This window comes from Aythya ferina, assembly GCF_964211825.1.
Source record: "Aythya ferina genome assembly, chromosome: 1".
Lineage (NCBI taxonomy): Eukaryota > Metazoa > Chordata > Aves > Anseriformes > Anatidae > Aythya > Aythya ferina.
Genome location: NC_140296.1, coordinates 128,570,020 through 128,586,081, shown reverse-complemented (window position 1 = coordinate 128,586,081; position 16,062 = coordinate 128,570,020). Strand labels below are relative to the sequence as shown.

At 36.5% G+C, this 16,062-nt stretch overlaps 1 protein-coding gene across 1 annotated transcript in view; it reads left to right on the top strand.

Annotated features, from left to right (window-relative positions):
* Nucleotides 1-16,062, top strand: part of ANO2 (anoctamin 2) — a 200,160-nt gene that overhangs the window by 171,207 nt on the left and 12,891 nt on the right. The window contains exons 20-21 of the mRNA XM_084508867.1: nucleotides 242-342; nucleotides 9,162-9,310. Of these exons, the coding sequence (XP_084364993.1) occupies nucleotides 242-342; nucleotides 9,162-9,310 (250 nt within the window). The remainder of the gene's footprint in view (nucleotides 1-241; nucleotides 343-9,161; nucleotides 9,311-16,062) is intronic.

The window sequence follows — 16,062 nt, the reverse complement described above, 5'->3', positions numbered from 1 at the left end:
TTTCAGAGCATCACATATTTTCCTTAATGTGGTTTTATGAGTAGAGATGAAATACCTTGTTAAGGATTGAAATTGCAATGATCAACAAGTTCAGTGCTCCAGAGAAAATTGGTGGCAGGATTAGCAGCCTCGTATGGACATTGGTGGCTCTTCCAAGTCAGTACTTTTAAATTATCTTACTCCATTCACACTCTACATGTGTTTTTGTTGCTGTTGTTGTTTTGTTTTGTTTTAATTACAGTGTGCACCAGGAGGCTGTTTGATGGAACTCTGTATTCAGCTGAGCATCATTATGCTTGGAAAACAACTGATTCAAAACAATCTGTTTGAAATTGGAATCCCGTATGTATCCCAGCCTTATCCATTGCCACACTTTATTCCTAGGGCACTGTAAATTAACAGCTTGATCCTTATTCAGCTGAATGGGACTTTTGTCACTGACTTCAGTAGGTTCTAATTGAATGTGATGATAAATCACATTTTTGGTTGTGATGAAATGATCTGGCTGTATTTTATGTTGAATAATTGGCTCTATCTGCAGTAAATGGCTTAAAGAAAATGATTGAACATATTAAATAATTGATCTAAATTAATTTTAGAAACCTGGGAAAACAGGCAAGGTATGATAGATCTCTTGGGAAGTTTTAGAGAAGCTTTCAGGATAGCAGCATTGAATACAAATTAGTGTAAAGTGGACGAGAAAGTGTGTGGAGAAAAGCAATAGCTCAAAAAAGATGTTAAAATGTTTTACTTGATCTATGACTATTTTACAGGTTTACAGATGAAGTTCATACATTTCTAATATGCCTGCATATCACTATGTCACTGTGTGATGCAGGAGCTAGAGTATGGGAGAGGTTCTGTAAAGCTATTCACCATCTGTCTGACACAGGATGCTTACTGCAGAGTGTCTTCTGCTCTCAATACATCAAGAAAACTCTCTTTGTCTCCAGTGGCAAAGGGATCTCAGAAAAATCCACTGAGAATGTCCAGCTCCTGGCTCTTGGGAGGTTTGCTCTTATTTCTGTTATCTGAATCATCCTTGTTGGTGGCAGTGGTCTGTGAAATGTTGTATTAGGTGAAGAGTCTGGCTTAGATGCAAGCTTCAAATCCACAGAAGTTAGTCAGAATCTTTTCACTGGTGTAAGTAGCTTTTGGATCACATCCCTAGAGAAGGCCTTGATGATACTAACTAGAAATCAAGATGAGTGGTGCTTAAAAGATTATAACTATTTAAAAAATGAGCCCTTTTCCTCCCCTTTCCTGGCAAGATTTTTTTTTTTTTTTATAGTAGTTTAAATACAGAGCAGAAAAACTTTCCAAACAAATCAAATGTGGATTATAGATGGTTTCATTATTCTTGTGTCAAAGTTCACTAGGGAGGCCTGTTTTCTGTCTACATCTCGTGGAGTTTGCAGTTTGTTTTGAGAAGAGTGGTAAATTTTTCCCAAAATATCTGACATGTTGAAGTCTTAAAGCTTTTTCAACGTAAACCTGGTGTGATTTTTTTTTTCCTGTATCCCAAAAATTTACGGCTACTGGACTTTTTTAATGGGAATTTTATATTGTTAGAAATAGTGTATTTATTATCTTTGATTCATGAAAGCAGAGGCTGATCCAGACAAAACGGAAAACTACTGTCAGATTGTTTCTCAGTTCCCTGCCTATAACTCTTACTGAAAGAATATGACAATTTTATCCCTTTTTCCCTCCTCATTTTTGCTCCCCCACCCTGCTGCCAGCAACCTATTTAGAACTCATTTTTAAAAACTGAATAATGTTTTAAAGCAAACAAACTTTCATCCTCTTCGTCCCAGAGAAATACTTCATTTCAGTCACAATGTTATCTTGTCATCATGAAATAAACATATCTGTTTTTTTATTTGCTTGTCTACATTGTCAAGAAAACCAAGTGTATATCTGTGTATCTTCTCACTAGACCTGTTTATACCAGGAGGAGCACTGTGCTTTACTGACCAATTAAGCTAATTAAATCAGAACTAGCCTTGTATTTGTTCATGGACCATTCTACTGGTTTAGACTAGTTTCTTAATGGTACTTTGTTCTACCTCATCTGCTTTGCATACACACATTCACAAACACACTGATTATTGATAAGCCAGACATTCAGAGAGCTGGCCATAGGGCTGCTGGACACATATATGCAGACCAACAGGGACTCCAAACATGCGTATACATGTATGTTACACAAGTGGTTCTAGCATGATCGTGTCATGTGCAATCTATTGCATTTATAAATGCTGCTGTTAGCAGATGTGGAAGATCTTTAGATAAACATACACTCTCTGCCCCGGTTTCCTACTTTATCCTATTCTATCTGTTCTTCTACCTCTTTTCTATTAATGTTTTTGTTTGTTTGACTGTTTTGTTTGTTGGAGCAGGGGGGGGGGGCTGGGGGGGGAGGAGAGGGAGAGAGAGAGAGGGAGAGTAGGGACAATTGTTTGTTTGTTTGTTTCCCAAGATATCACAAGATATCATTGTTTTCATTGGGTCTTTCTATTTTCCACATTTACCTTCACACAGGCAATGCACTGTGACAAACTGTCGTGTGGCAGAAAGATAGATTACTCTTTTCTTCTCCAGTTTTAGCAGCTCTGTTTTTCTCCCCTTGTTTTGTGCCTGTTTAAGGGAACGAGAGTCAGAGTGAGTAAGACAAATTCTTTCATTGTATCCATGGATTTTCACTGTGGTTAGAGTGCAAGTTCTGCAGTCAGCCTTACTCATACGGAGAGGCTATCATAAATGACAATTTATTCTTCAAAATCTGGAACATCTCTAGACATCTATTATCTCTCTGCTAAATTATACAATGACCCAGATCAAAACACTTTTCTTCCTTGTTGAAATCTGTAGGTTTCTGCAGTTATTTCCAGAAAAGTTTCTGATTTTATTTATCATAAAGCTCAGGGCATTTTAATTGGTTTACAGGAGATCACAATGACTTAGTCCCATTTAGTGCCTCTTTCACTCAAAAAATAAAAATAAGTATGCACATGATAGGCTGAGTTTACAAGCAACACTCATCCATTATGTCTCTAGCATAAAGGCTGCGACAGTTGGGAAACATCATTTGATGTCTTCATTCTGGTTTATCAGTGCTGACTGAAGAGATATGTAGTTAAACTTCAGATGACAGTCCTGTATTGTGCAGGGTCACTGGACCACATCCTTACCCTTTCTTGTGATGTTTCTGGAGAAATTGCCCCACAGCTATGACAGATGTGGCTTTCTAGTGTTCTAAACCTTTCCCTGATTTCTTTTTCCATTTCTGCATCCAAGAATATCAAAACAGCTAGGTAAATGCAACAATGTTTGAATTATGGAAAGTTAAGCCTCTTTGAATTGAAATGTATGTTGCGTGGGGCTGGAATTCACAAGTTTAACAGATGTAACTTTGCTATGGTTCACTCAGATGTGTCACATACCATAATTCTTTTACTGTTTCCACAGAAATTGACCTTAAAAGGCTGCAGGGCTTGGGAGCCTGAACCTAGAGTTCCTTTAAGACTCCTTTACTTCTATTCTGTATTTCTGAACTCAGTGGAAAAAATAAAATAAAAAAAAAATCCATGTGTTTATTTTATCACTCTGTGTCTTTGACCTTGGTGATAAACCTTTAGGGTGAAATCCTGGCCTTATTGAAGTCAATGGAAAAACCCCTGTCAACTTCAGTGAACCCATGATTTTGGCCTTTTTATTCAACATCACTTTCCATCATTTATTTCAAAATACTCTTAACTACGCTGGATTAAAATATCTAGAGATTATAAAACCAATTTAAAGGCATCCTTTCATAGTTGCTATCTTTAATATTGCATTTCACCTCTCATAAATTATTCTTATTTAATTGGATATCCTCTCCCCCCCTCCCCCCTTTTATTTTTCTTTTATCTTTTTGAGAAGTCAATAAATATCAAACACAGGTGAAGTTCCCATGGAATCCAGGAGGTCTGAGTGGGCCAACAAAGCGTGACTATGCCATAGATTTATGGACCAGGATGAGAAATTAGAACAATTTCCTTCCTCCTCTACCTTCTTCTTGTACCTTCTGCCCACTAAAATGAGAAGCTCTCTCATATGAACAGACTGTAGGAATATGACTGAAGAAAATTCTGAACTCTCAGGTCTCCTTCCCCAAAGCAACATTAAACACAAGGGCAGAAGAATCTAAGTCACTGTACTTCCATCCTCTTCTCTAGATATAGGTGCTCCAGCTGCTTGACCTAGTCACTTTTCTATCTAGCTTTCTGTCTGCACTTTTTTCTAGCATGCTGCACGGGTAAAAGCATAAACTGGAAGGATAACCTTAAAAACTACCCGATATATATAATCCTTAATCTCTGGCAGCTGGATTCTGGGGATTTTCTGACTTTCCTTGCATTTAGGTTCATGTAGAGTTCCCATTTGCATCTCCGTTGTAGAAGGTATTGCCATGAAATACTTCAAATCCAGTTCTTGGTAACTGTCACAGGTAATCTTTGCAGTGCACGAGGCCATTTACTAACTGAGAGTCTTGCGAAATAGCTAAGTTGATCCTCAGTTCCAATCTTTCCAGCAAGTTCTGATGGAGATGCATTGTGGGGACTGCACAGGCACCAAAGGCACAAAAACTTGTGCCAAGAAAATCATTTTCCTGTGTTTGTCCCAATTCAACTTGCTCACATCTACTTTACTGCTCCAGCCTCTCTACATACCGTTATTTATCATTTGTCATTTTTTCCAAGTCAACTTCATGTTTTCTCCCAGCTCACCCAAATCCTGATACTTCTCATTACTATATAAATAGGTTAACTGTTGAATCATTCCTCTGTTTTTGATTTCTCTATTTTTGTCCTTTTTATTTATATATATATATATATATATATTTTTTTTTTTTGGTCTCCAAAGCTTGCAGGCACTTCATGGATGGAAAGTTTTCCTTTAGTGATTTTATTCTCTCTTCAGATGGTGGTTACCTTTCATAATAGGATGCTTATTAGCTATATTAGAAATTACAGTGTCTTTAAGCCATGTTCCCACCTCTTATCTAACACACTAGTTTGATGACATTCTCTTGTGAGAAAATGCAGTAGTATTTTAACTGCTCTAGACATAGCCTTCCGACAAAAAATAAAATAAAATAAAATAAAATCTTTGTTTTCTTTCTCCTTGCTCCTACCTTCATTCTTTGTTCATGCTATTCAGTCTCAAGAATTGAATTTTTCTTGCTTTTAGATATTCACTGGCAAAAAGACCTGAAATAATGGCAGTTCAGCAGTCTCTGTCCAGATTCAGATGGCTATTAGTGGTGCCACAAAACTTTCCTGCTTGTACCTCTTGAGCACTAGAGACATCACTGCACAATGCATTAGAGACTCACCCTGAAAAGACAAACCTTCCTCTTTCTCACTGGTCAGGCTGCCTGGCATGCAGAAATCAAACCTGAAACATGTCTTGATTATTATTTTCTGTCAACTTTGTTTAAAGATTTTGATCTGAGTAATTACAAACAGATTTCAGACAAGTGCATCTGAAGATCTTACTCAGTTTTAATAAGACAATCATATGTGCAACTATAAAGTTCTGCAAAACTCATTTTCCTTTCTGTACTACTGTATAGCTGGAGAATAACCCTGTGCAAATCTCTGTTCTGTGCTCCTTTAACTTTCTGACACATTTCTGTTTCATCTGAAACTTCACATACTTGTATACAACACTAAAATACATTTCCGTAGAAAATTTGAAAATAATTAGTTTGGTTTTCTTTTAGTTAGTTAATCCTTTTTAAATGACAAAATAAAAATCAGAATGTTCTTCAAAGCTTAACTCAAAAAGTTGAAATGAGCCACTCCTCATGCCTGGCTCAAACTGATAATTTATACTGAAAATTTAAAAAATTATTCTGAGTAACTAAGTGCTGGATTTAGTGTATTCCCAAATAAACATAAAAACAACAACTATTGTTTTAGTTACAGTGTTCGCAGGGGAGTTGTATGTATGTACGAAACTACATAACTTGACTCTGTGGTGCTATAACTAGAGGATTGGATCACACATCTACAGACTTCACATTTTAACACACCCAATTTTATCTCAGCTGCTGCACAATGACAGTTAGATGCTCTTCAATATCATCTGTCTACGGAAATGTAAGGGACATTTATAGCTCATACCCTTTTATTGGAACAGAAATTAGCACTGTCTTGAACTTATTGTTCACTCTCCTGAGAGTCCCTCACATTAGGAAATTAATTGCGATATACTGGAAAGGCATCCTGGGAATTCTTTGATTCTCCTACCCTCTGAGTACTACATTCCTTGATTGCCATCAAAGTAGAAGTATAGAAAGGACATTTTAGTGTCTTGAAATGGCTGAGTTTGCATGATGTAAGGATCTATCTATCTAGTTATTTTTGTAAGGTATTTTAAATGTTCTCCACGTTTATTAAAACTATGTAAACTGAATGTTCTGGGTACACAAACTATTTACTTATCCCCAACATACCTGTGTATTGCTGAAATACTGATGATGTTTGCATCACACTTACGAATTATGTCTTCATCTGCACCTGGAACAAAATTTGGAGTTGATCTATTGATTTGTGCAGCTTTGTGGTTCTGAGACTGACAGAGCCTGACAAATTTAAATCTGTCCTAGGAATGTCTGACAAACCCAATTTTCTCCAGACTGGTGATGAAATTGATTAGGTCCTGTAAACACCACTTGGTGTAGAAATTCTGCTGTCACTACGTTTATTTCCAAGCTGCTATAAGGCTTTGTGCTATGTGGTGACAAAGTATTCCTATATAGTTTGGTGTATATTCAGGAATAAAGCAATAAACCTACTCTGCAAAGACCTTAGTTGCAATATTTTCTGGATAGCCTTGCCCTGCTGCATAAGATAGGGTCTGAGAAAGTGGTTTAACTGGAGGTGCAAATGAATTCCCCTACTGTTTTCTCTACACTCCAGTCTCCAGGCCACACAGCTCTAGTTCAAAGGATTTATCACAAGCTGTGGGAAACATGTTTGTGGAGGAGCCCTGTTTACACTATTGGCAAAATGTTACTGCAGTTATTCTGGATTTCCACTCATAGAGTACATATGTGAAGAACTATAAAATAATGTTGTGCACATTCTTGAAAAATAAACTGTATCTGCAAAATGAAGACATACAATAAGTATAAATCTTGATGTTCCGTGCTAATTCAACTGTATTTCATTTCTTTGATTTTGAAGAAATATCTCATTCTATTACATTTATCCATGGGAATTTCTCAATGTATAAAATAGCAGGGAGTTATCCATGCTTGTGAATTTGAAATGCCATCCTTGGGGGCAGTGGGAATTCTTTACTCTTCTTTTAGAAATTGATTAATTTTACACTGGGATTATACTATTTATGAAATTCATGTATTTGTCTGTGTCATTAAATTTGTATCCCTGTTTCAGTCAGACATTGATTGATACTACTACTAGGTTCAAAGAAGTACTTGCACAAATAATTACTCACCCATGTGAGTAATTTATAGTCTGGCCAAAATGGCTGGTGTTGCTGTAAAACATTGTCAAAATGAGAATTTCAGATGCACTCTTCTAATCTATGAGATCTGTGAGACAAAACCAACTTCTGTTTACATGGTAGGAAACTGTTTTGCTTTTCTGCTTCAGGGGCAGCCAAAACTCACCAACACAGCTATCTGGCAAGATGTATATTTCACAGGTAGCAAAAATATTTCCTGACCAAAATTAGGAATTTCCCAGTCTCACAATAACAGTGGTTCTGTGCTAGCTTAGTGTTTCATTCTTTATACACAGTAAAGGCACATTTGAAAGAAAACTTAGAACTTCTAAAACTCTTTTGAGAGATCTCTGAAGGAAGATAACACAGTTGTGCAAGTACATAAAGCATCTAACTGCTGATGAAGTTTTTCAGGATCTACATAGATCTGCATACTTTGCCTTTTACGTTGTCAGTAAACTCTCACTCAAGAAAGTTAATTTTAGAAATGTGTATTTTTTCACAAGTATTCAGTGAAATCTTTACAGTTTGATTTTAGTAGTTAAATAATTTTGTAGTTTCTAGTAGTTTAGGAATAAACTTGCAAAGGAGTTCCAGTAAGCTCCCGTTCTTCCTCAGTGAGTTCCAGTATGGGCTGTATAGTTAGTTGAGTGCTGAAGTGAATCCTACTACATATATCCCAAGTGAGACTTCTATACCAATAGTTTCTACTGAATCCAAACGAATAAAGGTTTGTTTGTGTGTAAAAGGAAAGACAAACAACTGTGAGAACAAATTCTACCGATCTTGCTGTCTTATGAATCTCTTAAGCTCTCTTATGAATCTCTCCTGTTAGTTTGAAGGCTGTTTGGCTGTTAAGTAGCTGCAAGGGAAACATGTTTCTCCAGTTACGAAGGCCACTAGTAGAATTCAAATGTTGCTTATACTTGACATTTCATAGGAATGTATTTTATTATTTTTATTAGTTGTCTCATCATTTTCAGTAAAGAGTGCTTCTTTAAGGTTCTGCAAGTGAAACCTTTTTCTTTTGCCCATTTAAAAAGATACTCAGGTTTGAAACAGCAGTGGAGCCTGAGGAGCTTCAGGTGTTTTCTGTTGGTCACAGGGACAACTTTAAGTCACTAATATTTATATACTTAAAGGTATACTATATGGAAGTTCCCAAGTTTCAGATTGAGAGGAAAGTACACCTGTGCTAGATGTGACATACATGTATGAAGGTATCACATTACCTTCTCGTATTTTATTTGTTTGTTTCTTTCTTTTATTCATTCTTGAGGGAGACGTATTAATAATCACTAGTATTTAGGCCCAAGGTGCCTGAGCTTTGGAAAGATGCTTTTTCAACATATATCTAGAGGGAAAAAAAAAGTATTAAAAGTACTAGGTTCAACTCCATCATAATAGTGTTATGGTGTTGTAACTTCCCTCGACAGAGGAACACAGCAAGAACTGCTTCCATCAGCCTATCACCTGGCAATAAGAAACATCATAACTAAAGTGGATGGTGCAAACCAAGCCTGTGTGATACTGAAGTAACTTGATATACATTTAGTTTTACAGTGCAAAGATTTAGACCAGATCCTGTAGGTGGAAAAAAAGGAAAAAGACTTGGTCCAGTCTAACTTTTTGTTCCTCAGGAAGTTAAAGAAGCTCTTCAGGAAGCTGAAGGATGGAAGAACTGAACCAAAGGAAATGAACACCAATCAATCAAAGGACCCTCAGCAATGGGATCTTGACTACAGCTTGGAACCTTTCACTGGATTGACTCCAGAATACATGGAAATGAGTAAGATTTTGGAATTCCCTTTCCAAAGGGAAATTATATAATGGCAGATTTGGAGATATCTTTTATGGGTGTGTTTATGGATCTGAACCTTATATTATGTAGTAGCATTAAGTAAATGTAAAGAAGACCTCAATTGCCACCATCTCCCTCTCAGTTGTTTCAACTCACCTTAGGATCTGGCTGTGTGTTGCAACCTCTATTACCTTATTTGCCTCTGCACATGAACTTTGCTGAAAAATTCTCCTTTACAATTGAATTTTTCCACATATTACTTCAGCCCAAGATGATTTTTCCTTCTGGATAAGTTGAGTAGACTCAAAGATGTCTGTAAGATGTCTATATAGGAGATCACCCTTGATTCAGTGATAAGGACACACACCACTTAGAAACAAAGGTCTGCCTTGTTGGAATAACTTGTAGTATCAGGGTCTGAGCTACTGATGTTATAAATCAATTGACATTAGGCCTGTATTTTATTTTAGTCCCTCATGCCTAGATAATAAACTATGTTGAGTGCCTCATTCTGCAGTCACTCAAGGATAATTAGGCAGATGCCCTGCAAATGAATGGATGAATTACTGATCTAAGTATTTGTTTACAAGAGATTAGTTTATCAAGTGAAGAGAATGGCTCACCGAGCCTTGTAGTGTGCCATGGCAAGCTATGCCTCATCCATGGGATTCCAGACAAATGTGCAGCACATGAAACCCAAGCTGCACCACCCCAGCCCGCTTGTTGCCCCAGGTCCATACCACTGCACTCAGCTGTCAGATTCACTGTGGAGTGATTCAGACCACCCACACTGTCAGGAAGCAGTTTGTGCAGCTCAGCACTGAACCTGTCAGCTGAGATTGCTCTGAAGGGCATTTACCTATTTTTCTAAATTTGATTTGAGTGCGGGATTGAAGGGAAACAAATCAGTAAATGCATATGAAAGACTTATTTTATGAATTGCTTAAAAAATACCGGGATATAAAAGAAGAGTTATGCTATTAAGGAAAGGAAGAGGGATATCTAACTGCCATTTCAGAACTTAATTCTCAATCTTTTACACAGATTTTATTCAAACTCTCACTGCTGTCTGTGGCTATCTGCTCAATGAGGAATGAAAAAAAATATGAATAAGAAACTCTAGACTGGGCCTTTGGATTCTCCCTCACAGATGATAATAGTGTTTCATGCAGAGACAGTCATGACCAGGTTACGTATCTCTATCCAGGTATTCAGTAAATTTAGGTTTGTTCTTCCAGGATGCTCTAACTTTTGAAGATGGGTGACATCTTTAAGACTACACAGAAAACTTCTCACCAAGCCAACACTCTGGAATCCAGGTCATTCAGTACCCACCCTAATCACCAGGCAGTCATCACCTTTTCTACTCTTTCTGTCGAAAGGATTGACATGTGCCCTCTCTGAAGGAGACCTGAACTCTGGTCCACTCACATGCTTGAAGTCATATATTCTCTTTGTATTTCCTCATGAGGCAGGTTATTCCTGGGGAGACACCACTTGTGTGAGAGGTGATGGTTGGAGCAATTCCAGGATGAGCTTTAAAGTACAGTTTGTCAAAAGTAGAGGAACTTTTGTTATAACAATCTCACTTCCATTTTGGACTGGCCATTTCAAACCTGCTAGTATTTCCTTTTATTTTCTTTTTTCCTTTTTTTTTTTTTTTAATACTTCACTTAGGTCTAGTTAAATTAATAGTAAAGTAATAGAGATAATGAGATTTAACTGCTTTTTTTTTGTTTGGTTGGTTGGCTGTTTTTTTTTTTTTTTTTTTTTTTTTTTTTTTTTTTTTTTTTTAATCTCCTGTATTTTTATATTGAGAAATGTATTTTGAAATGATTTTTTCACTGGACTTTGTTCTGCAAAATCAGGCAGTCACTGTACTCCATTTCAGCAACGATACTATCACTACACTTATAAAGTGAGAGAAGGTGTAATGGCTAATGGGAACACCAAGCCAGTGCCTTTAACCATGATTAACCTATTAACAGCAAGAATGAGAAACAACAAACATGAAAGAGGGAATTGTTGGCAGGAAAAGAACAATCCAAATTTCTTTCACTCACTCACTCACTCACTCACTCACTCACTCACTCACTCAGGCTACAGCCATTTCTGTCTTAAAGCTAGTCTGTGCTGAAGTGCCCAGGAGTGTTACCTTCTTCCAGGTCATGCATTTTACAAGTCTACCTAATGTTGCAGTAGAAAGTGTTCAGCTCTTTATATGTAATTACAGGCTGTGTTGCATTTGAATGTTTAACATCATCCTAAATTAAAACAGTTACAGGTGATCCTGTTCCTTGGGATTGCCATTTCTAGCTGTCCCAAAGCCAGCATCTATATCACCATGCTTATCCCTACCACTTCAGGGGTGATCTACAACCCAAAACAAAATAAATCTGCTTGTCTGTAGAAAGGTTTCTCATCATTTGCATTAGATGTCATCAGAAAAGTAAATAAAAGGAAATGGTACTTTCCACTAGCCTGTTCACTTTTCAGCCCTCCTCCCCACTCACAAATCCATGAATTTGCTGAGAGCCCTCTCTGTCCAAGAAAGACATACCCAATGAAGTACGGCCACTTGTCATTTTACTTTTTTAGTTATGAAAGGTGATATATTGAGGGTTTGGCCTAACAACTTGTAACAGTAGGGTGTTTTATGTCTTTGAGTAAAGACTCAAGGATTTCCTCAAGCCAAAGCTTTAAAATGATAACTAAGTAGGTAGCTAGGATGAAGCTGGGAAATCTGAGGCAAAAAAAACGTGTCTGCTTTTCAAAGACAGAATCCTATTCATAAACTGGAATGATAGTTTTCTTGACGAATTATATTGCAATAGTTCTAAACCAATTGGCTGAGAGCAGCTGCAGTGTGGAAAAAAACCACATCGAAGCAAATTCAGGGTATCCAGTGGTATGAATAATGATTTCATGGATACTGACTCTTGTACAAAGTTGTATTTCAACTATTGTTCATGAAATGGAAAAAAAAATAGCTAAGAGCAAATCCAGAAAAATCAAGTACCTGACTTTGATATAACATAGACTAAGCAGGAAATTGAGACTAAGGCATTTAGTTTTTAAGATAAAGTCATATATTAGTCTAAAAAACAAATAAGAGGGTAAAACCTAAAGTCTACAAGTCATGTAAACTTCCATTGACTTCAGAGGCATTTTACATGTACAAGTAGTGTGGGAGGAAGAGGCCAATATTTTACCATGACAAATGAATTCTGTTTTCCTTTGGGGAAAGCTCTTGCAGGTCTTTTTGTTAGTGACCTCAACTCTGAATCTGATTTCAGTCAGCAGACCATACTGAGCTTCTTTCTTGAATGTGCCTTGTCAGTCAATAGTATGTCTGCACACAGTTCTAATTTGCACCAGTGAAATTTCTGATGATGGTTTGTTTTGATAATATTAACTGATATATATGTTTATATTTCTTAGCAGACATTCTTAAGTAGAGACATTTTCAGTGTTTCTACATGATCAGATTTTTTTTTGCAATGAATCCTGAAATGTAAACTATCACTGTTAATGTGTCAAATTTGTCATAAGTACTTCCTGTTGCTAAAACTCTGCAATGACTTTTGACCCAGACCAATATACCAGACCATATGCATTCCCAACTTACGTATCATGTATAGCAATTTCCTCATCCAGCTGGTAGCAAGTTCACAACACATGTAGCCTGCAGTGATAGGAATTGGCAAGAAGTTGATGTTTAGAAGAGCAATAAATATTGCTAATGAAACAAAATTAAAAAAAAAATATCTCCAAAACCATTCAAATGATGCATGTGGATGTGTGAAATTTTTACTACTACTGTCTTTTCCTTTCTTTTGAGAAAAAAAAAATCATGAATGACTTTCAGATTCTTATTTCATTCATTTGTCTTGTCTCCAGTCTAGCCCCTCAGAGTCCAAGGTTCATGTAGTAATTAATTGAAAACATTTTTTCTCAGACAGAAATAATAGTAAAGGATTTCATCGTCTGGCTGCTGTTAAAAAGCAATGGCAAAGCTCCGTTTTGAATTTTAAGAAGGAAATGATCAGATCCAAAGTCTGTAGCAACTGATTACCATAAGAATTAATCTGAGAGATTTGGAAGGATTTCCCCCTGAGCAGGAAAAGCCATCAAAAAAGCAATGTGTGAGGCAGAAAAATAAAAATAATAATAAAAAAAAATCATTGAAGAGAAAACTGCATTTTTCTATAATCTCTATAATGAGGATGGATTTGAAAATGCCAGCTTATTCTGTTGTGTGTAGGCTTATTGCACACATTTATTACTAAAGAGTAGTAAATTATACCTTTTCCTTAGTTTCTCATCCAGGCTTGATTATATATTGAAAAATTTATTCTGAGGAGCTTTTTCCGTTCTTTACTTAGAGTAACATATAATTCTATGGCATATGATACAGATGTAAGAAAAAAGACAAAACAACTATAAACAATTACCTTCATTCAGATAAGGTTTTGATGTACAATACTTTGGTATTATAACGAGATTATTATGAGTGAAGTTCACTTAGAGGACTTGATTTTGTTATCAGTTCAGCTCAGGGCTGCCTATGCAGTTTATCAACTCCATAGTACCATCAAGTTCTCCAACCCTGTGGTGATATCACAGAGCTGGCTGTGGTGTCCTCACTCTGCTCCACCCACAATGCTGTTTCTCGTACAGTAAACACACCAAGATGCTGTGGTGTTGCCAATATCTAAGGTTGTAGAGTCTGTTTACAAGGGAACTATCATGGAACAGATTCTTTGTATATCTACTGCCTCTCACCCTGGAATTTTCCTCGACTCTGTACCTTCTCTCAAGATGCTGACATACCTTTAGTCTCAATAAGTCACCTTTGACCACACATCTAGTCTTCTGCTTTAATGCCCTAGGAGATGGCTTTATGGCCCATGTTCTTCAATTTCCCTTATGCACAACTCTCAGTCATTTTGTTAACTAGCTTGTGACATGAGACTGGGTCATGTTCATCTGTGTGGTCTCCAGTTTGGCCTACCAAAGTATGAAATCTGAAAAAAAGCTGGATGTCCAAAGGTCTAGCTTCTTGCACAGGTCTCTATAACATTTTGCCTCAAAGCACAGAGAATAGCAACCCAAGTCAAGCAGGACACCTATGTAGGGCCATAGGGTTGTGCATAGTGCATATGTAAGCACTACAAGAGCTTTGCATGGAGACCTTGTGGTATTAGCATTAATGTAAAAAAGGATATTTTTTACCATCAAGTATTCTGGCCCAAAATAGGATGTCTTGGCATCAGCTGTCATTGATGGAACAGTCTTCGTGAAGGCACTCAGTAAAGTGTAAAGTGCACTCAATATAGTGTAAATGTTTCTGCTGTGACTGAACAGGCATCTGGAGAACCCCAGCATGATACAACTAGGTTGATTCTGGGACCTGAACTGTGCTCAAGGGAATTTTTCTCTTTTTAATCCTTGCAACCTTGGCAACAATGTTGACATATCTTCTATTTGCATAAATACTGACCAAACTAAACAAGCACAATTAAATTGCTGAGGCTGGTCACATGCTGCTTGTTTTGAATAATTGCAAATTTGCTACTCAAGGCCATCTAAATTATGGCTTTTTTTTTTTTCTTTTTTTTTTTTTTTTCTTTTTTTTTTTTCTGTCTGCTTTTTACATCATTGACACTTTCATGAAAAGGAGGCTGGAACACTGAAGAGATTTCAAGATGGCCACACAAAGATTGCTGGCACAGAGTTTTCTATGAAGACATATTTACACAATTATCCAGAAGACCTTTGCATACCTTGAACATACCTCATGAACTTGAAAAAAAAAAACAAAAACAAACAAACAAAAAAAACACAATAAAGTGAAATTTCCCAGGCAATGAATAAGCAACATCAAAGCAAATCTGTGTGTGGTTTATACTTAAAATATTGCAAATGCCTTTTTTTTTTTTTTTTTTTTAACAGAAATCTGCCAGCTCTATTCCAGCTAAATTCACTTAAAATTTAATAAGGTGCATTTTGGAGCGATGTATTTTGCTAAGCATTCATGTTTTTTTATTTTGTTTTGTTTTGTTTTTGTGATATTATTCTAACACCTGTTTTTATATCATTGATAATTCCTTTTCCTGACTCTGAATGTAAAATATTCAGGAAAATATAATTTCAAGGGTAGAGTGCTCATATGCTTTGAAAAAGCTCTGTCTTGGAGTACATTAGGATACACTCTTTATCGCAAAGCAATGAGAATCAGAATTAAAAGGATTTCAGGCAGAGATAATAATTTACTATGCAAATATGCTGTCATTTGTAAGAGAAAAGCGGGAAAATCAATTAGATGACTTGCAATCTGTGTACACAAAAGAAGATGCATGCAAGAGAAGATACTGGAGAAAACAGTCAGTGGTAGGCTCTGACTACAGTGCCTAAGGAAATGATTTTACAGAAAACTCTTGTGCTATGAAAAGACCTGATTTTCACAAAAAGTGCAACAGCTCTCTCATGGTGGGGAGAGGAATGACACAGGGATTTCCTGGAAAAGAAGCGACAATACATACTGCCTCACAGCAACACCTTTTTCATACTGCTGCTTATTTAATTCAGAACTGTAAATTACAGTTAGATTTATTAGTTTAATTTTATTGGGATTGCTCTGCATTTGGTCAGTATACTTTTGTGTATTTTTCCTCTTCTACTCTTCCTTGTTTTCTGAAGAAATAAACCCTTTTCACTTCCCTGAAGTATTATATTAA